The sequence below is a fragment of the Melanaphis sacchari genome, unplaced genomic scaffold (assembly GCF_002803265.2).
Source record: "Melanaphis sacchari strain LSU unplaced genomic scaffold, SCAv2.0 Contig132_pilon_pilon, whole genome shotgun sequence".
NCBI classification, from domain to species: domain Eukaryota; kingdom Metazoa; phylum Arthropoda; class Insecta; order Hemiptera; family Aphididae; genus Melanaphis; species Melanaphis sacchari.
Genome location: NW_020270545.1, coordinates 1357289 through 1379699, shown reverse-complemented (window position 1 = coordinate 1379699; position 22411 = coordinate 1357289). Strand labels below are relative to the sequence as shown.

Here is a 22411-nt window from a genome sequence, read left to right as displayed (position 1 = left end):
TGTAGTGATTAACCATTTATAACAAAGTAACTCGACTCTATAAGTTTTTGACAAGATCGTATATTATAAAATATACAAATTTTATGCTTCTTCGCACTTTTCCTGACATACGTTATAAATGATAAAACTTTTAACAAATATTAATCCAACTTTAAGTTACACATTTTAAAGTTTATGTGACTAGCTGTAGTATGTAATGAATACGTAATAATCTTAACTTACCTTATATGTTGCGAAAAACTACCCTTTTTACATAATAATATGATCGTATATAATAATATTTTATTTGTTATGTACCTAATTTATATCAGTGAGAGATTTGAATACTGTATTATGTGGTACTAGAAAATTCTATAATGTCATCACGGTCATAATTATAATTATCCGTGATGAACTGTATAAATTAAAAAAATTACTCCCAACTATGATAATCGTAATTTTTGAATGAGTTTTGTCTAATACCTATAAATCATATGTCACAAATTTACATTGTCGATTGTTTAAAATTTAGCAATACACATTAAACAGAGAGGAGAAATTTAATTATCCGTTTATATTGTATTTATGTTACATTATTTATTATTATTATTATTTTTTTTTTTTAATTAATTTATTGTACCATATGTTAACATAATATAAACGTCTAGTATTTTAGTGTTTATAATTATTTAACTGATGTTGTGAAGTTTCATTTTAAACAATTAATATAGGTAGTACATAACGACTGTACATCAAAAAATGGTGCTAGGTTTTTCGTCATGTGTGTACGAACCTATTGTAGTTCCTTAACTTCTGCATATAATATTTACTTAAAATAATAGTAGTTAATCAAACATAATAAACAGATAAATATTAGTTTATAATATTTGTGTAAGTAGTAGGGTTTTTTTTTTTTTTTTTTTTGGTGGACTAAAAAATAATATTCAGTGTCACAAGAAATTGTATAATATTATTGTTGTATTATACAAAATATTAAAAAAGTGATGAAAAAATTATATTACCTCCGGATACCATGCACGTCAATTTCACCCGGTCGCCCTCGTAAAACGGTCCTGTGTGTTCTATCTCCTCATGATATTCGCTCAAGATGACTGGTTTCTGCGGAGGTACTGTGGAACAATATGTACAATTAATATTATATAAAAGTATATGACACGTAAAATATATAATCATTGATAAAACCAAACGACAATAACTGTGTTAAACAAGGTATAATAACATGTATCTACATTATAAGCAGTGATACATTAATGCACACGTGACACTACCCTAAAACTACTCTAAGTTGTTAATATTGGATGTGTGTTATAACAACCATAATATTCTGTTATTTTAAATGAAAACTCTGAAATATAAATACATTTATTTATATGTTAAATAGGTTGAGAAATAACAAATAAAAAAATATCAATAATTCAAAACTTAAATATACATATATTATCAATAATTTTGCAAGAGTAACAAAAAACATTGATTTTCTAAAATGATATCAATGGAATTATTATATTGTTTCTTAAAATGAGAATCATTTAATTTCAATATTACTCTAATCTACTAAGTCTATGCTCAATTAACACAAAATACTATCAATTGACCCAATATTCGATATTTATATCTTTTACAAAACATGTAAGAAATATTGGTTAAAAAAATAAATTAAAAAAAAAATTCTAAATAAATTATTTTGAAAAAAAAAACAAAAACTAAACAATTTGTTAAACCTATTTAATAAATCAGAAACTAGATACATTATTTTTAATTTTGACATTTTAGTGATTTTTTTCAGTAATTGGTATTGCATTTTAGATTCAAGGAAAAGCAATAAATATATTGATTATTTAATAATATTATTTTTTTTTTTGTTTTTGAACAAAATTTTCCAGTAGAAAAACTTCCACAAAGGTTTTTGATAGTAAAAAATTGTTTCTAATATTCTAGTCGGTAATTTAAAGAAGCCAATATTGAAAATTCTCCATAATTTTTTTAAATAATCGGAAACAAAATACATTTGTTAAAATGTTAATAAAATAAAATTATGAACATAAAATTGGTTTTTAACTTTATTTACCAAAAAGTTTAATTGTCTTTGATTATTTTCAGTTTTTATTTCATATAGGTATCGATTTTTTTGTTCGGTAAAAAGGTTTACACATTTTAATATAAAGTTTTTTATAAATTGTAAAAAGGAATTGAAAAAACTAAAGATACGTTAATACTTGATAAGCATTTAATGATATAATGTTGTCATTACTTAGTAATCATAAATTCTTAAATTGTTTAACATTCATACCTAATAGTTAAAAGTGTAACTTTATAATCCTTCTAAAGTTTTAAGTTGTCAATGTTGTTATCACTGGAATTAACAAAAGGTATATCGTATATACAGTAAATCGTTTTTTTGTTTATTCTCAAATAATATAATTTTATGATCTGCACTGCTATAACAACTTAAAAATTTCAGTCAAACATAATCAGTAGTTTGGTAAAGAATATTTTATGGATGATGGTAGTTTCGATTACAATTTATTAACAGGAAATTTACGACAGCCAATGTAATATTTATTTGATTAATCGATTTTATTAACAATAACATAGACATATAGGTATTAAACCGATAAAATTGAAAACTTTTTTAAGTTTCCATTAGACGAGTTTCAGTATTTTAATTCTATTTAATCCTGGTTGAAATCATGGTAAAGTTATACTATGTGTATTATTTAACCATTTCCGGTGTTTTGAAATAAATACTATTTGATTTGAAAAAAAATGTGGTGCTTCCGGTCAGGTTTATACATTTTTTTTAGTTTAAAATGGAAAAAAAAATACAAAATCACCCAGATTCATTCCAATCATTTATAATAATTAATACGAACAAAAGCGTGAAAAACAGTTCTTATGATACATTTAGGTCAACAAATTATTATACAAAATATTATATATCTAGATAGGTGGATACTTAACTTTATTAAAAAAAAAAAACAACATAAAACATAATTAATTAATCATGATTATAAACAATAATTTAATAATTCTTATTTATTGTAATATGTATTTTATGATTTTACTATAATAATAATTAATGAATAAAATACAATATCACAATAATATAATATACATTATTGTGTATATCTGAAATAAACTAACTTCATCAATTGTTAAATACACTCAAAAAATCACATAGATATTATAATTTTAAATGTTTTACTTAAAATAAATTTTGTTTTTTAATACTCATATCTATTTTTTTAATAATGTGTATATTTTTATTTTTTTTTTCTTTATTTTTGTGTCTAAACAAATTTTTAGGTGGAAAACTTCTTTAATCATTGACATTAATAAAGGTTTTTTGTAGTAAAATGGAGATAGTTGGTACTTATGGAAAGTAAAAATGTCACATCCTAAGTAGTATATTATATATATCCTTAGTACCTATATTAAAATAGTCGGGAAAACTAAAATTTAACACGAAGATTTGTTAAAGTTCTAAAATCGGTTACCAAAAATTTATTTTTTCATCACTTAGAATATAATTTTTATCATTCAATTATAATTTAATACGTGATTTACATTACACTACCTACTCGATAACGAAAAATACTCAAATTAATGTCTATTCTTTCTTTTTTTAATTTTGATTATTAAGTATTAATTTATTGGTCGTCATGGCAATAATAATTATTAAACATTGAATAATATTTTAAAAACATTTTCTATGTCATACATAAAGATAATATCTATAATATAAAATTTAAGACTTAAATGTTAGGCTATATTAATAATAATAATTATGTTTTGACTACTATTCATATTATTATGATAGTGGAGTGATACTCTGTATACTATGTGCATAATCAGTTGTATTTACTATTACATTATTATTAACGCCGTAAGATATCTATTAATATTATTTCATATAACGTATAATAATAAATAATTTAAAAAATAATAAACTATTGAATGATATATTACAGGTATTACCATAAACCTAATCAATAAATTAATTGATATAATTATAATTTTTATAGTCGACCCTATTAATATAATATTAGAACAGTAGCGTTTTTGTTTTTATAATTCCATGGTTAATATTTGTGGTTTTAAAATATGAATACTTTAAATGATTTATGTAAAAAGTCAATATAATTTATTTTTAATAAAAAAACATATATTTCTTAAAACCTATTTAAAAACATTTTTTTTTTAAATACGAATTGAATATTTAAGTTAATTACATTTATCAATAACATTAATAAAAACAATAATAATGAAATATTAGTATATTTAAAAACGGTAGACATGACTTTTCAAGTAGAAAGCAGATTATGGCAATTACAAAGTTTGCGCAAATAGTATATAACATTGTTAATAATTTTATATTATAATTTATCATATTACTTAAAAAATTACGAATTGTTTAAATTATTATAAATTTAGAGCGTGGATTTCCTGCAATTGCATATTTTTCCCCTTTTACTTTTTTAATCTTTTTTTTTTAGTTATCTTCGCGAATCATAACAATTTGAATCCAATAACTATTTTTTTTTTTTATTTTACATATTTCTGCATATTTTTGAAAAATTCGAAATGTATTGCATATTAAAGTAAAAGTTAAAAAAAAAAAAAATGTGTAAGATAACATTTTGTCTAGTAGAAATATTAAAAATAGTTTTATTGGCATTAAATAATAACCAGAGCACGGATTTATATGCAATCGCTTATTATTTTTTTTTTCACTTTTTTAGATTTTTTTTAGTTATCTTCACGAATCAAAATAATTTGAATCTAATGGTGAAATTTATTTGTATATTTCTATATATTTTTATAAAACTTGAAATATGTTACATATTAAAACGAAATTTTTTTATATACTTAATTTATTTAAGTAATTAATTATTGTAAGTTGTTGAATTTATGAATTTTATATAAATAAAAAAAGTTTGCATGCATATTTGTTGCATATTTTTATGATTTTTACTGCGTATCATATGGCATATTTTGATACTTTTTAGTGCATAAAAATCTGTGCTCTAAATTCAGGGTATAATATAGTGATTTATAATTCTACAACTCGTTTAATGTACAAAGATTATATGATTATTATGATGATGATTTGTTTTCTTTTATAACGTTTACTAACAGTGGCATTGCGTTGTGTTTCAAAATTATTTACAGAATATATTATAGTTGGTTATTTTTGTATACGTTGGGCGAACATTGTTCTAAGTTGAATAAGAGGAATTTTTCATATTATGACGTAACAATATTTAACAAAAATATTATTTGATTTAACATAATAATAATAGTTACAAAAAGGAAATCATCTATCTATTTCGTATTCCATCAGCTAGTAACTGTTTTATTATTATTATTATTATTTTGTATTCATATCTCAAGTCCACCGAATCCTACCACTCAATGTAATTTTTTTTTGCTTTAGTATCTTCTATTTAATTTTTAACAAATATGAATTTCCTGAAAAAAAGCTAAATTACGCTTATTAAATTGTTTCCTTTTTATAATTATTTTAATATTGATCTTATTCTTATATAATACGCGTTGATAAAGTAAATTATCCATTATTGTTATTTGTTTTTAAACTGAAATCGTAAAAAAATTGTACATTAGCAAGAATTAAATATTTAATACAATTATAATTACATATTTTACGATCGTATGTTTATTATTACTCATAATAATTCACAGTTAAATAAATGATTAATAAAATATCAATTTTTATTTACATTAAAAGTTAAAACACATACATTTATAAGTGTATGGTTTTATTGTTATTTAATTAATAAACTAAATTATCCAAGTCTAATGAATAATATTAATTTAAAACTTAATGTATGAAATATATATTATATATACATTATAAAATATATATGTATAAATATATTTCCAGACCTTTACCTACTCAAGTTACAATATAAATACATAATAAGACATACATATATATATGTACGCCACACACAATTTATCGTTATGAAAGGAAATCTAAATGAAATATAATATTGATAATTTTATAAATTTCAAAAAATAGCTGGTAAAAATTGTAATACGAAAAAATAAAAATAAAATGTGTGAACACCGAGTTTTGACTTTATATTTTGCTTATTATATGTGAAAATGTTAAAAACAAATAACATGTTAATAATTGCTTGTTACTATACATTTTTCAAAAACTGTAAATGTATTATAAATTTACTAAAACAAATTTATTAAATACGTCTTTTGCTACATACATGTTTTCAAAAGAACCGTATGAGTTAAAAATAATTCTCTCTTTTCTTTTTTTCTATTTAGTCGAAAACGTGAAGTAAAGAAAATGGAGAAATCTAAACAAATAAAACATGTATTTTGTGTTCGAGAAATAAGAAAGTTTAAATTACTATCAAATGAAATAAGTTTTGTTAATGTGTCTGTTTCATCATCGTCAAATTCTGACATTTGCAATCCCAGAACCAAGATTTGTATCCAGTAAAATCGTTTAACTTTCAACAAGTAAAATGTTCATATTATATTATATATTAAAAAAAAGAATACCATCTTGCTCTAATAATATTTAAGAACATAATAACATAATAAATGTCATATATTACTATTTGAAAGACGATAAAAGTTTTTAGAGCTTAACATTTACCTTAATATTATCCTTTTAAATGTAATTCGTATTTAATGAAAGCTACAAATGTGTTTTATTGACGTTCCTTTGATTTTCATAAGCTTTAAGACTTAAATCACTCTCTTGAAACTTAAATAATTATAAAATACAGAAACCTATGATAGTACATGATATAACTAAAAATCAGTAAGTTTATAGGTAAGAATAAGTTATGATAACTTGAAGTTTATTGAATACCTATCATATAAATTTTTAGTTGATTTTTATTCTTCAATCACTTACTAATTACAGTAAAAATATTTAAACACCATGAAAAAAATTAGTAAATTAATTTTGTTACCTAACTACGGAATAATACTTATTTAAATGATATGCGTAGGCTCGTGGCTTAAGTAGATTATTGTATAAATATGTATTTATTTATTTTTGGTAAAAAAAAATAATCTATTTTACAATAATTTCATTTTTTTTTTTAAATTTATTATTATTAATGAAAACTGTTTGAGCGATTTGGGCCATTGACTATATAAATTACTTTTATTTCAGCAGTAAACCGTACCATTTTACTTTTGAAATTTGTTTCACGGTTTGATGACATTCATGTTGACATTTAAAATGTAAATTGGCCAAAATCGACAATCGGCTTTAGTAATAATCACGTTTTGATGTTTGTCTCTCCTCCGATTAAATATAAAGGTCGTTTGTGTGTATATAATAAATAAAAATATATATAATATTATATGTACGTTTTAATTTTGGTATACGGCGGACGTATAAATTCAGATTTTATTCATATTTATTTTAAGTAATTTTAATATTTAAAAACAAAAAAAAAAAACAAAAGACAGTAGAGAATTGTATATTATGTGTTTTTTAATATTATATAACTTTTTAAATATTTTTATAACAATTATTATTGATATTATTTTTAGAAAGATTTTTGAAAATATTCATATTTTCTTAAAGCTGTTGACCGTATACAAAACACGTTACGTACAGCATTATAAACCTACTAATGAAACATAAAATACTCATAATAATTGTAGACTTTAATATTGCAACAGAAAATGAGCTTTCTAAGTTATGTCTTAAGTATACAGTCCGGATATTCTTAAATTAACATATTTTTAACATAATGATCATTGAAAATTCTCGAATAAAAAAAAATAATGTTTCATAAAGTCACAAACACATACAAAAATGAAAAAATATATTTTGAATTTGTTTGAATACTATTATTATTTAAAAACATAAATATAAGAATATCTGTATTTATATATATATATATAATATTTTTTTTTATTTCTTGGAACATTTCACATGCATTTCCCACTGAGAATAAAGCAGCTACAACTATAAAAGTTTAATGTATTTACGTAAAAATAGTTACATTTAAGAATCTGGAGGTAAGATTTAAGAACTATTCAAAGTAATAGTTATTCATAATAATTTGAAATAGAAATTTAAAATATTTTATCATAAAAAAACATAAATTTAAGTCTGTGATTCTGTTGTTTTACCTCACCAAAATGTGTATATTAGTTTTGAATCGTAAACAAGTTATTAGTTAGGTATGTTATATGTACAAATATAAATAACACAGAAAATATGTATTCTGTTGCATACTATATAAACGAGAAATAAATATTTATTTCTTAAATATAAATACATAATTATTTGTATAAAATTAAAATGTAGGTATCTATATATTACCCGAAAACACAAATATTTTACTTATTGACATAGTAATAACATTAAATTAACTATGAAAATAACTTTATATTAATGAAAAAAGTAATTTATATTCGAAAGCTTAAATATATAATAAATAATTTCCCATGTTCATAATGGACATTATTCCCAAAACTAACTAAAATGAGCTAACGCCCTTTAATATGACTCCCTCACAATAAATCTTCAGCGTATTAAATGTGTTACCTTACGGATGTGTATAATGTTACAAACTTTGTAAAAACTAATAATGGATATTATATATTTGATTAAATGTTTACTTAATATAGTTAAGTAAGGTTTATTTTATTTTACGTTCAAAGTCTATAATATATTATAATATGGACTATGTAATTAGTTACTCATAGTTTCACGTCATTGATTTTCTAACAAAATCGCGATATTGCTCTTTAATTTGTTACTTATAAAAAGGTTTCTATGATTGAAGATAAAATATATCCACCTGATATATGTATAATGTATATTTTTATGTATTCAATCTGCAACACTATGACTGTAAATTTATCACCCTGAGATAAATAATTCAATTTAGCTAGGTAGTTATTATTAGCATATAGTAAGATTTCATTATTATGGTAAGTATCGGCTTAATTTTGTAATTTCATATTTTTCACAATAGTATATATTCAATGATTCAAAATGTATGTAATAATTATTTCATAAAATAAGTATAAGATATACATAAAAGAGAAAAAATATTCAATACAAAAATTTAATATAAAATAATATTTTTCATATTTTTACAACATTTTAGAAAGGGTTTGGAGACCAATTTAAGAAATTCAAATGTGAATCTATAATTGACTTGAAATTATAACGTGAAGAATTTTCGTTTTTGAGTGTTTAGAGATATACAAATTTGAATTTAGACGGGTAGGTAGTTCATAGGTTATAGTTATTTATATGAGAGGACTAATAGACCAAAATTTTTAGAGGGTAAACTCGCTCATCTAACTATAAATTATTTAAAGTTATAACTTATAAATATTAATTTACTCATTGGACTTTAGATTTGTATGTACCAAAACACTACAAAAATAATATTTCATTTAAAGATTTTTAAAACGTATAGTTTTTGATTTGAGTTTTTTAAGTTGATCCCGACCCCCACCTTTAATTATTATAAAAAAATGTAAATTTTTTTTAATCATTTTAGATATTTCCAAATAAAAAAACTTTCGTATTAAATATCTTTCTTTGCTATGAATATTTATGTGAAAAAATTGTTGTAAAACACATTTTTAATCATTTTATACATATGCATAAAAAATAGTTTCATCAATGTTGTGTTCCATTATTGAAAAACTATAAGTTGAATATTATATCTTTTTCAATAAACTAATTTTTGTCTGACTTAATTTATTATTAGAGATTGAATTATATAGTCCCCAGTCAAAAAATATGACAGTATTTCATGTTTTTTATTCTTAATTATTTAACCTAGATTTACAACGAAATTAAGATCAATTTTTTGATGTAATTGTAAAACAAAAAAATAATGGTTTTGAATTATTGAGTATACGGTTCTTTTCATGTATAGGTGTTGTAATTTAATATTGGTTTTCTAATTCTTTCTTCACCTTTGACGTTGTAGATACTTATTGAATTACGTGAAATGTTTAAGGTTAATAACACGAATAAATTCAAATGCGCATATCACTTCAAAATTTTCAAACGTAGACAAAAAGTTACTTCAAAATAATAAGCTTAAAACCCTTTAAAATCGAGACAATATCAGAGTAATATAAAATAATATTATGTTTTAATTCATAATTTATAAGATAAGTATACCTTTTACATTCTTATTAATAAATAATTTATCAAATAAAGACGTGTAAATATTTGACGTAAAATGTTTTTTAAGGGCATGAAATTCATTAAAAGGATTCAAACAAAATCGAATTCAAAATTAATGCAAATGAGACTATGCTCGTAATTTTATGTATAATCCTTGTCTGTTCGAATGAAACATTTATCGGGTATGAGTCTCAATCCTTAATCCTTACGGCGTGTTCCAGGTAAGTTTATTCAGATGGGGATTTTAGACATTGTTTATGTTAACTCGAATAAAAATAATTAATTACCAGCCGATTGTTGTATTTACGTAGGTACTTATATTATTCAAAATGTATATTTCACGTAAATGCAATACAACAACGATATAGAAATCAAAAAACTGAAATATTCACACAACAAAACGTAAACCTAATAGAACATTAAACTGTTAACAATTGGAAATCCGACGAATCATTTTATAATAATATTCAATGAGTAAGGGGGATTAATGGCATAATAACAATATCCTTCAATATTGTTATTAACTATTTAGTGATAACTTGCAGTTATTATATTTTATTATTATTATCATCATCATCATCATCATCATCATCATCATCATCATCATCATCATCGTTTCTGCCATAACCATCATTGGTGGCGTATAGTGAATAAAATTGATATTACTTGCGCATAAAGAATCCGTGGGCGCGTAATAGCGGTAATTTAATTTTGAGAAGGATAAAAATACCGATGGATTAAAAACCACAATAACAATATATTTTATAAATCGATGATGTTAATATGCGTTACCCTTTAAATGTTATTTAACACGTAATGCAATATCAACCAACATATCAGTGTTATGCGTATTATGTCTACCTACACGCAGAGTAAATTAAACGGTTGGCTGTGTTGTAAAAAATACTTTTTAGACGTAGTATTTAAAATATCATCCAGACACTATTTAAGATAAAGTATTTGAGTTTTAGAAATATACTTAATATTGAAATGAAAAAAAAAAAAAATTAAATCTAGTTTTTAAATAATTAATTTTAATTAAAATGTGTTTATTGCCTTTAAATATACATAAATGAAATCACTCAATATATTTACATTTTATAGAAACCACATAATTTTAAATAATAATATATATATATTTATATATAGACTTACTATAATATAGTTTAAAATAAACCGAAATAGACCTACGATAAATCGTTATTAACTTGGTAATAATCCATAAATATATAATATCATTAATATCTATATGTGTGTGTATAACATTTAATCGGTAAACGGTTTATTTTTAAAAGGCATGACGGCGGAAAAGCGTATTTTTATTTAACGAGGGTTATAAATAATAAAAGCTAACAAATTTGAAAGTTAAGGAATCAAGCGGAAGTATTTGAAAAAAAAGAATATTCCGTAGGTAGGCAGTAAAATAAAAGTGTTTAAAAACCGTTGAAATACCCATTTACAAAATAGAAAAATAAATAATCGAATGTCGTAACGCCCAAATTTTTTTTACAACTCTATCGACCGGACGAGGCTGTCGCCAGACCGCAGTGGTAAAAATCGTATCCCGTAAAATTCCCCGTCCGTATTTATTGTACGACGTGCACCTTCGCCCGAGCCGCTTCGGAACCGATCGATTCGTTGCGTCGCGCGCGCATAATATTATTATAACACATCATAATGCAGGTATGTGTAATATGGCCAAAAATAAAAAAAAAAAAAAAAACAGTGCTCACGTGTGGATATTAAAATTTAACGATATTTATGTTATTATAACACACCGAACGTGTGCGGGATATACCTACACACATGCACGGCACCATATAAATTATAATATTATATGCGCACACGGCGTTGCTGCAGTTTGTTCGACAAAAGCACGCGTTACACGTTCCGCCAGAATCGAAATCCCCAAGCTTTTATAATATTATAACTATTATTACTACAGACCTATATATATATATATACACGTGTACACACACACACGCACGCAGGTACGCATATACGTATATATATATATATATACAAACGTTGCGAACGAAACGACGACCGGCGGCGTTTTCAGGTCGGTCAGAGCTCGTATATATTTTTTTCCCCTATCCCTCACTATAATATACATATCATATTGTTATTATTATACGTTTTATATCTCTCACATTTTATAAATTTTTTTTAAATATTAAAACGACTGCTGCAGCTTTGGAACGCGCACCACCGCCGTCTATAGATGTACACACACACACACATATATATATATATATATATATATATTATGGCATACACGCGTGACACGGGTGTATACGCTAACATCAAATGCGAAACATCGTATCAGCCTCTCGAAGGCGTGAGAGCGTTTATATGGTTGTCGCCACAACGCTCGCCGCTGCAGACGGAGCGATCGGACTGTGCACGATGTACGCCTTTTGTGGTGGATTTTTTTTTTGTCCTCGAATAATTGTGTGCCAGCTGACGACGAGAGTTTTTCGCACTCGTTTTGCAAATCGTTGGTAAATGGGAATTTTTTTTTTTTTTGAAAAACTTATATCGTATATAATATATGGGTACCTATGACGGTAGGGGAATTTTTAATATGAAATTAAACGATACGTGGTATCCGCTCAGAGTAGGTTATTAAAAGCAAGCCATATAGTATACTTACTAAGTACTAACTAGACTAAGTGTTGAGACATTTTAATGGAACAACATCCGAAATATATTAGCGACACCACGTTTACATCAATACATTTTTAATTCCATTTTTTTTTTTTTTTTTTTTAGTTTTTAGTTTTTTAGATACGTGATAGGTTATATTTTCTTACAAGGACTTTGATCTTTCTATAGATATTTATTTTAAGTTTTATATTAAAAAAATACTAATTTCTAGGAAATGTGTACGCCGAATTTCAGTCATTGCTGTAAAAAAACAGATATTATCTCATCGTGCGCTAAAACTACGTCTCTATTTCTTGCGTTTCAAGTAATTCGAATTTGTGAAATTTTAAGACTATCTTAAATGTACATAATTGTTTTGGAATAAAATAAACATTTTTATGTCGATTAATTATTTACATGTTCCCTAGAAAATTTCCCTAGGATGTTAAAGACAAGTGTACCTACTTACTTTACGGCATAGAGCACAACAACGAAAATTCTTCATAATATGTAGGTACAGAAGGCTAAAAACAGAGTCTTCGTCATTTCCAGAACTCATAATTACTTAGTATATTTCTGAGTTAACAGTCATCAATTTATACTCATCTACAGCGATAATTTATAAGCGCGTGTAACTTAAAAATATATTATTTGTATCTAATAACACCCACACGAAAATCATGATATTAATGTTTTACGTCATATGACTTATATATAATACACATATTAATTACATTTCTTATACATACTCGTGTATAGAAAATTATTGTATTTAAGTAAAAATTAAAGGTCATGATCTAAACAAACATCCACCGACATTTTGAAAACGTGTATTATTTTTCAACACAAAGACAAAATATAGAATAATAAAATACTATCTATTAAGATTTCGTTTAGACAAATCACAATTTTGATTAGCATTCTCATAAACATTATCATTAAAACTATAATATTATATTATAATAATAATAATAAAGCATTTTATTTTTAATATTAAAATTTAAGTGTTAGACATGTTTTCATATATAAGTATACTATGCTGAAGTACACTATATTATAATGAAATAACCTATAAACTTTAAATAAATTATACTAAAAAAAAAAAGTAAACAAATGTTAAATAATAAAAATGAAATTTTTTAACTTAAATTCATCTGTATTTATTGAACATAAAACGAGAACAGATGATGTGTACTACGATTCCAGATTCATTTTTTATACTGTATTAAAAACACACGAGAAGATGAACCAATTTCCAGAAATTAATCTCAATCATATCTCCTGGCGTTTCTAGAAATTATAATATACGATACATAATCATACCTGTCTGAACTAAATTCGTTTATATTTTATGTTTGTCGATGGTATTATAAAACTGACCTTATTTTGTAATATACATTTAAAATATGAAATAATCATTATTTATTCGGTCTTTGAAACATTTGTATAATTCGAAAGTATATAATTTGAACATTAAATACTATTAGATATATACATGATGTTATTATGTAGGTATACCGTGTTATACTGTAATTGAAAACTATAACTAATATTACTATTATTATTTCTACGTATAAAGTGAATATATTATATTGCAAAGCATTTTTCTTTTATGAGTGAGAACATTTTAACTACGTAAGTTGATATTTTTATAACAAGCTGAATTTAAATAAATGTATGGATTGAATACCGAGATAGAAAAAATTGCTTGCTTATCAATTTATTTAACGCTGAAATAATTTATGTTAGAAATTTATTTTAATATAAATTAATAATTAGGTATAATATATTAATAATAATATTAAGTAAACATGTATTAATTACAAATATAATATTTATTTATTTTTATTGTAAATTAAAAAAAAAAATGAATAAAATGTATATTTATATTTAATGCGAGCCCATAATATGCATCTATATGCAAACAGAAGGCTATGACTTATAGGGCAACACATATAAAATTATTATAAACATTACGAGTCACTTACTTCTTAAGACACAGTAATTTAAATTATTTTTATTAAAATTCTTCTATGAGCATAATACATACGCTGTATTAACTTAAATTTGAAAGTGAAGTTTTACAAGTATTCCAAGGCGTTAGATTACACACCTAACTATAATTAATTAAAATTTTAAAATTTAATTTTCGACATCGTAAGTTTGAAAAAAGTGCGAAACTTTTTGATTGAAATTTTAATTATTTAATCAACCATCGTGATTTTTGTTTGGGAATGTAGTTTTTTTAAATTTTAAAAATGGAAATTGACAGAGTTTAGACAACAGTAATCAACAGTATACAACAGTATAGCAAGGAAAAGCTCTACATAATATGTGAAATCTGCGCACTAAGTAATTTAATATTCACCTATAATTTTGCGATTTCAGAGAAATGCTAGACATAATTAAATTCATAATGACTTGTCATAAGCTCTAGTAAACTTTTCGGAACATAACTGTGTAGCCATTAAAAATGTATGTTATCTTAAAACCAATATGTATCAGTTTGTACTAAAACTTCAGTACCACTATAACAAAATATCGATATGTTTCTGCATGAATAATGAATATATTATAGTTTCATAGACTTATAGTTACATAGTGATGATTATTATCTCTTTGGTTCGTAATATAATACATTGATTATTCAACATTGAACACAATTCCTTGATGTACACAAATTCTACACAAATAAAAATTGACAGCACTGAAATGAGACAAAACCACATCGTGTAGATTTATATATCATTGCATTTTCAAATATAAAATAATATAAAAACTACCTATACTTTGCAATCATAGTATCTACTGACTACTTCTTTCAAACTAATAGTTAAATTAAATCTGTTTATGAAAAAGAAAAATATCGTGTTTTGATTATTATTAGATGTTGGTTTACTTATTTCATAAGTCATATTAATATATTGAATATTATTTTTTAAAGATAAAAATGTTTAGTTTTATTTATTTTTAGACTTAACCCATAAGTTTGTGATGAGTGTTTTTGATGCAATTGTAGGTAAAATAATAATGAACGGTGAGTATTTTATTATAGTGTGAATGATTACTTTAGTGTATAAAAAAAGTAAATATTGGTGTAATAATTTGTATTTTAAAGAAATTATTTCAAGAAATACAATATCTGTATTCAAAATTTATTTAAAAAGTACAGAAATATTTAGAAAAAAAGTGATTGGATTTTATGATAAGAGTCTAGTTTTCAAACCATATAATAGATTTGCTAATATTATGGATGATAACATAACACTAATATTTGTTATTTATCCTATATTATAGTTCAAAAATATTGTTCATCGCTGACTGGCGGTGACGACGAGACATAACTGTAAAATCTATTATAATTTGAGGAGCGTAGAAGTAACGTTGGGTATGCTAACAGTACAGAATAGTTCAAGAAAAATGTAGAGATAACAATTTCAAAATGTTACAACTTGTTTTCAAAATTAAATGTACAGAATATTACATGTTGGTGCTACTTATACAATAGTCACATAACCGTAAAATTTGTTCAAAAACATTTATTTTCGTATTTCAAACTTAATATAAGAGACTAGTGAAATGTTTCCAGACTAAAAGTTTCGTATTCGTCAAAATTAAGAAAATACTGTTGTTTGTCGGACGTTTTCCCTTTTTTTTTTTTTGTACACTTTTCGTCCCTTCTAATTTTCCACTATAAAAATATTGTGTACAAAAAAAATTGTCAAGTGAAATAACTTAATACATTTTTCATAGTTGTGATATCATGTGTGCGCACTAAGTATGACAGTCATAATTCCTATTTTACTTTCATATTAATGTTTCCTTTTACCCTCAACGTGTGGATATAATATAATAAATTATAATTATAATTGTAATATATATTTTTTTATATAATTATTATTTAAATAGATTAGTTACTATATAGTTTAAAATAAGCCTAGATAGTTATATATAAAATTGTCTTTATATGATACAAAAATATATAATGATAACTTTTGACGAAGCATTTTATTATTTAGAAACATTAATTCTAAAAACCAATATTAAAATAAAATCTACTCTGTTAATAAATTAGTTTACAGAGTATAATATTATTTAATCAAAATATTTAAATATATATATATAGAGAGTTTTAATGTATCAACTATCAATAAACGACATACGAGCAAAACATAGATTTCCTTGTGCAATGACATATTATTAAATCTAAAGTCACATTATTTTGTCCAAAATTTTACTCGAAAATCCTAAAAATGCAATAGATGCGGAAACAGTATTTTGAATGAGGATTTTTCCCAGTTTTTTTAAAATGGCCAAAAGCTTGGTGCGAGAGGATATACAACTGTTTCATATACACATTTATGAGTATATAATAATACAGATGACTTACACATTATAAAACACATGCTAATTTCATCAGAAACGAATCAGCACTAGTATGTGATACATGTAATAAAATTGTAACAATAGAACACATAATCATCAACTGCCCTAAATACATCAAAACCCCCAAAATTCTCAATAATCCTCGCACACTTCACCAAACCCTAAACGAAGAAAACACTGTCGTAATAACCACATTTTCCCACAGTATAAACCAAAGTCATAAATTGTAAATTATCTAAAATATGTAAATATTCATGTCTAAACATAATTTATACATATTATATATATATGTATATTAATATATTTTTCTTCTCACATTAAATCGACGTGGACTAAAACTTATGCAATTGAAGTCTTTAATCAAAAAAAAAAAAAAATAATAATAATAATAACGAAAAAAGGCCAATAGGACCGTTAGCCGTTTTCAAAAACCGGAAAAATAACAAAAGCTATGTTCGAATCGCACACCGGCAGGGCATTTATACGGGACGTAAATATTATACGAAACGATGCTGGTGGGTGTTTGACCGGTATAGTCGTCACCGTCGTCGCCCCCTACTTGACCGTACACACCGTAGTACGTTCGGACCGTCACGGGGTAAGTGTGCGAAACGACTTATTTAGCACGGATCAAGGGTACGGGGCGATAATATGTACACTTTTACAAATATATTATACATATGCTTGTATACGTTTGCATTATATACGTATACGCACACGCGCGCGCACTCACAGTATACATTGATAGTGTAATGTACCGCGCGCGTCCGATCATGGTATATAACGTATACCGGACAATCACGAAACGGTTTTAAGTGCAGTGGAACGTTTAGTGCAAACAAAAGAGGAACGCCCACTCGTTTTCCACTTAAACCCCTTGTCTTTTCCATTCGATAGCAAAGTTGTTCGAGTTGCTTAATGGTCACCGCCCGGCGTACGTAGGTATATATGTGTACGTCCGCTTCCTTTTTTTTGCCTTTATGTTTTTTTTTTTTTTTTTTTTTGCCCCTTCCATACCCATTAAACTTTGTTGGTCGGACAGCATAATAGTTCGCATGTGACAAGAATGTGATATTTATCTGAATTTAAGAGTTCCCTCTACCTCGTGTACATGTCAAAACTCTCGGAACGCATATTCATAATTTACGCAATTAAAATGTAGAATACACTCTTGCTGTTACAAAAACTTTTAACAATGTTGTTATTTATAACTGGAAGTCGAAAAGTTTTAGAACCACAAAAAATAATAATAGTAATAAAACCGTGTATATAATACAGAATACGAATGTATGTGTTTATGTATAATAAATATTATATTGTAGTGTATGGGTACCTACACGGGTAGATACCTCAAACGTACTACTCTCTCGTGGAGTTCCGGTGAGCCGACAAAGAGCGTAGTCAAAATAGTATACATGCATTACTCACGTTTATCTAATTATATTCGGTAGACAATTCTACGAAAGTATCTATATGTTTTCTGTGCATCATAAATATAACCGTGGGTGTATTTAATTTTAATACAAAGTAATGGTTCGCGTGAGAAAACAAAAAGGTAGATCGAGAAACCTAAAAATTCAATAGAATCCATAAACAAACTGCAGGCGTTAAATACAATTATCTTTACAGACGGACAAGTAAAAGTAACCGACCTAGTTAAAATCAAATAGTTAATCCAACGGCAAAAACGGAATTCAAAACTAAGCAAAATCAAAAGCGTTATTATTGAATGGTTATAACTCCTGATTTAAATACAAAAAAAAAATAAATAATAATAATAATACATAGATTATATAGAATAGAAATTATATGAAGATTTTTATACATGAAAAAAATTAATAAAAATAATTAGACATAAATCTACTTCTCATAACTAATTCTATTGCATTCTATTTTAATTTTATAATAATTGTTTAGTTAAATATACAATAATATAAACAACCAACTATGAATTTTATATTTTAATTATAATATTACATTTTAAAATCATACCAATTAAATGACATACGAATATCAAAAAAAAAAAAAAAAAATGTAATTTTCATACAAATTGTTGTAAAGTATAATATAATTAATATGATTAATTTGAATGCGAGTTTTTATTGTTGGTTTTTATTATATGTTCAATAAATAAATATTGAAAGTGCAATTAACAGTGATAAATAAAGTGTCAATTTTGAAAGCTAACAACAATTATTTATATAATAAACTCATAATTTACAGAAATCATTTTATAATACAAATAAATGCACATTTTATTATAATTTAAAACATTATGGTAACTCAAACTCAACAAATAATATAAAATATAACATTGTGCTATGGTGGAATAGGTGAATTTATAATTTTAAAACATATAGCTGAATTATATTGAAATGTAGTAAAATACAAAACTACGGATTCTCGAATTTCCAACCAAATCATATTTGTCTATCAATTGAAAGATGTAAAAATAATGAGAAAAAAATATATTGTAAGTTCCACTTATTTGTAGTTCATTGTTTTAAATAGCAACTTTCTAACCAGAATCGTAATGCGTTTGAGCGAATTACCTTTTTATCGGCGTTAGAAAAATAACGTGTTTTTATTGATTTCTAATAATTTGCTTGAGTTTGTACAATATAAGAATATTTTTTAGGGTAAAATATTATTAAATTTCATAACCAAAATTATTTTCCTATATATTATTGATTTATTAAACGGTTTATGGTTGTAAATATACTCATCAATAAAATAATGAATAGTGCTCGACTACTAGAAACGTACAATCGCTATAGCAGTATTAAGTACCTGTCTATTAATTGTTACGAGTAGTTTACTAAATCACACCCCCCAAGGGTTATTTATTATTATTTTATTTTTTCGTTTCATGTGAACCAAGACGACGCGCAGTCTTATACGAGAACACAGTTTTACTCGAACAGACACGAAAACGCGACCTTTATTGAAAAACTGAAACTATGAGTATTATATAACGCATAGATACAGACGTAGATACATTAAGTAGCTTACGTGAAAAATAGCGTAGGCGGTCGTGAGAAAAACGTGAATCGCGGATTGTAACCGCAAGTGGTGGTGGAAGTAGTAGCTGGTGGTAGCGGTGGTAAGTAGCTTTGTGAGATACGATGATCAGACCAACGCGAATCAGACAACCGACTGCTGAGTCTCGTGAATAGACTGAAACGTCGGTGGATGGATGAACACAAAGAAAGTAGTCATCGTCGTCGTGGCAAGGGTGCAGTGCCGATAATCTGGAGTTAATCTCGGCGAGGAGCGACCGGGTATCCACCTATGCACGCATACATACCTGGGAATAACCCGCGCACATTTCACCATTACGCAAAACACAGGTCAGGCGCACGTAATATACTCGAGCAAGGGGTACACGTGTTAAAGGAATTTTCGCCGGGGACGCGTGCCTTTGCCCAACATATCCCTAGCCAAAGCAACGCGCCCTTTGTGCGGCATCACCACAGCCCTAATATGAACTCACAAATTTCATTAATTTCGAATCGTCTACCACCCACCACATTATGTTGCGTTTATATAATCATGCTCAGTGCGGACCATTCGTTTTAATGCGATGAAATTCTCAGTTTGTGTGCGCGGCAACGTAAATGTCTATAACGTCTTCGTTTTCATTCCACACAGACGGCTAAAAGACTTGCTCGCCCGGCCGTGTGATTGCGCCCGTCCGTACGTGACCATGAACGCGGTAACATAATGTTAATTTAATAATATTCGCGACGAAACTATCTCTGAGCGGTCGTAACGACTCTTATTGCCTATCATTAACGCCACGAGTTTTTAAATTTTATCGAATAGCAAGTATCGATTTTTTTCTGTACCCGTATTTTTAACAAACACGTTACACTCTATGTTGATGGTTTTATTTATTATTATTTTATTTTTTTTTTTTCGTGCGAAGTCAATTACTAATATTATTCGTCACCGGAGGTACACAGTCTAGCGACACTTTGGTACGGCGATACGACACAACGCATTTGAAAAGTCTTATAAATCCGGATTAAAGAAATGACAACAGTTCGTGTGTATATGTTTAGTCTAAGAAGAATTGAGAATGTTTCACTTCTTTCTCTCGGGAGAGTTCTTGGTGCCGATAATGTAATCGATATGGTATGAAGATTGATGACTTCATGTGTTCTGGCACATTTATATTGATTGACTGGCTTATAAACTACTCGCCGATTTTTTGTTAACATAAATATTATATAAGTATTTCCATGGCCTTTAGAAAAACATCAGTTAATTAACTTGAGTTATTTTATTCTGATGTTAAAATAATAATAGTAATAATAATAATGAGAGTAGAAGGATTTCCATAACAGTTATTGTTTACGATTAATATAATTTAACTATTTTTATATGTTTCAACTTATTCAATTATAAATATTTATTTTTAAGGCAATTAATATCTATTGTAGGTTTTTGTTTTTGAAAATAAAAATCTTTGAAAATGGTTCATTTAGATACCTTATTCGATTTCTTTATACAACTCCATTTATAGATTACGTTTATGATCGAAATATTTTTAAAAATGTTTATAATGTCGCTAAACATGTTGTAAAATGTTTGTCTAACATTTAATTTTATTTTAGATTTGAACACCCGGTGGATTTCAATGGTCACCTATAGTAACCGCCGTGCAAATAGAACTTAAATCCCGATAGACGAGAGTAGTTGGTACCCTAAAGTTTTCAGCTTAAACTTTTCAAACCACTATATAAATTGACTTATGTGCAAGGATGGGAATGAAAAACCAACATTTGAGAAGGTCAATATGGATTTCACAATCTGAGTCGCGGAACGAATTTAAATTGTCCGGAAAGCGAATCCTCCGTCTTTAATCACGTAATCCCGTAGACCCGCGTATTCTTTCCGAACACATTTTGCTACGGTCGGATTATGGGTAGACTCGCAAAATGAAAACCACATAAACTTGCTAAACCTTTCCAGGCCCATATTACGTAGCGACATTAACAAGTGTAAGTTATACTAGGCCAAAATTGTTAAAAACAACTCCCAAAGATAAACTATCGTATGAAAACCTATTATTATACAACATAACACCGTGTATCAACTAAAAACATGTATACAATAATGAAATTTCGTATAACGTTTGATCACATGTTTACGTTAGGTACTGTAATCAGTGATTACTAATCACGATACAATTATTAT

At 25.8% G+C, this 22411-nt stretch overlaps 1 protein-coding gene across 1 annotated transcript in view; it reads right to left on the bottom strand.

Moving 5' to 3' along the window:
* The window catches only part of LOC112591371 (hemicentin-1-like), a 184078-nt gene that overhangs the window by 63816 nt on the left and 97851 nt on the right, over nucleotides 1-22411 (bottom strand). Inside the window, 1 exon segment of the mRNA XM_025335178.1 lies at nucleotides 1002-1109. Within this exon segment, the coding sequence (XP_025190963.1) occupies nucleotides 1002-1109 (108 nt within the window).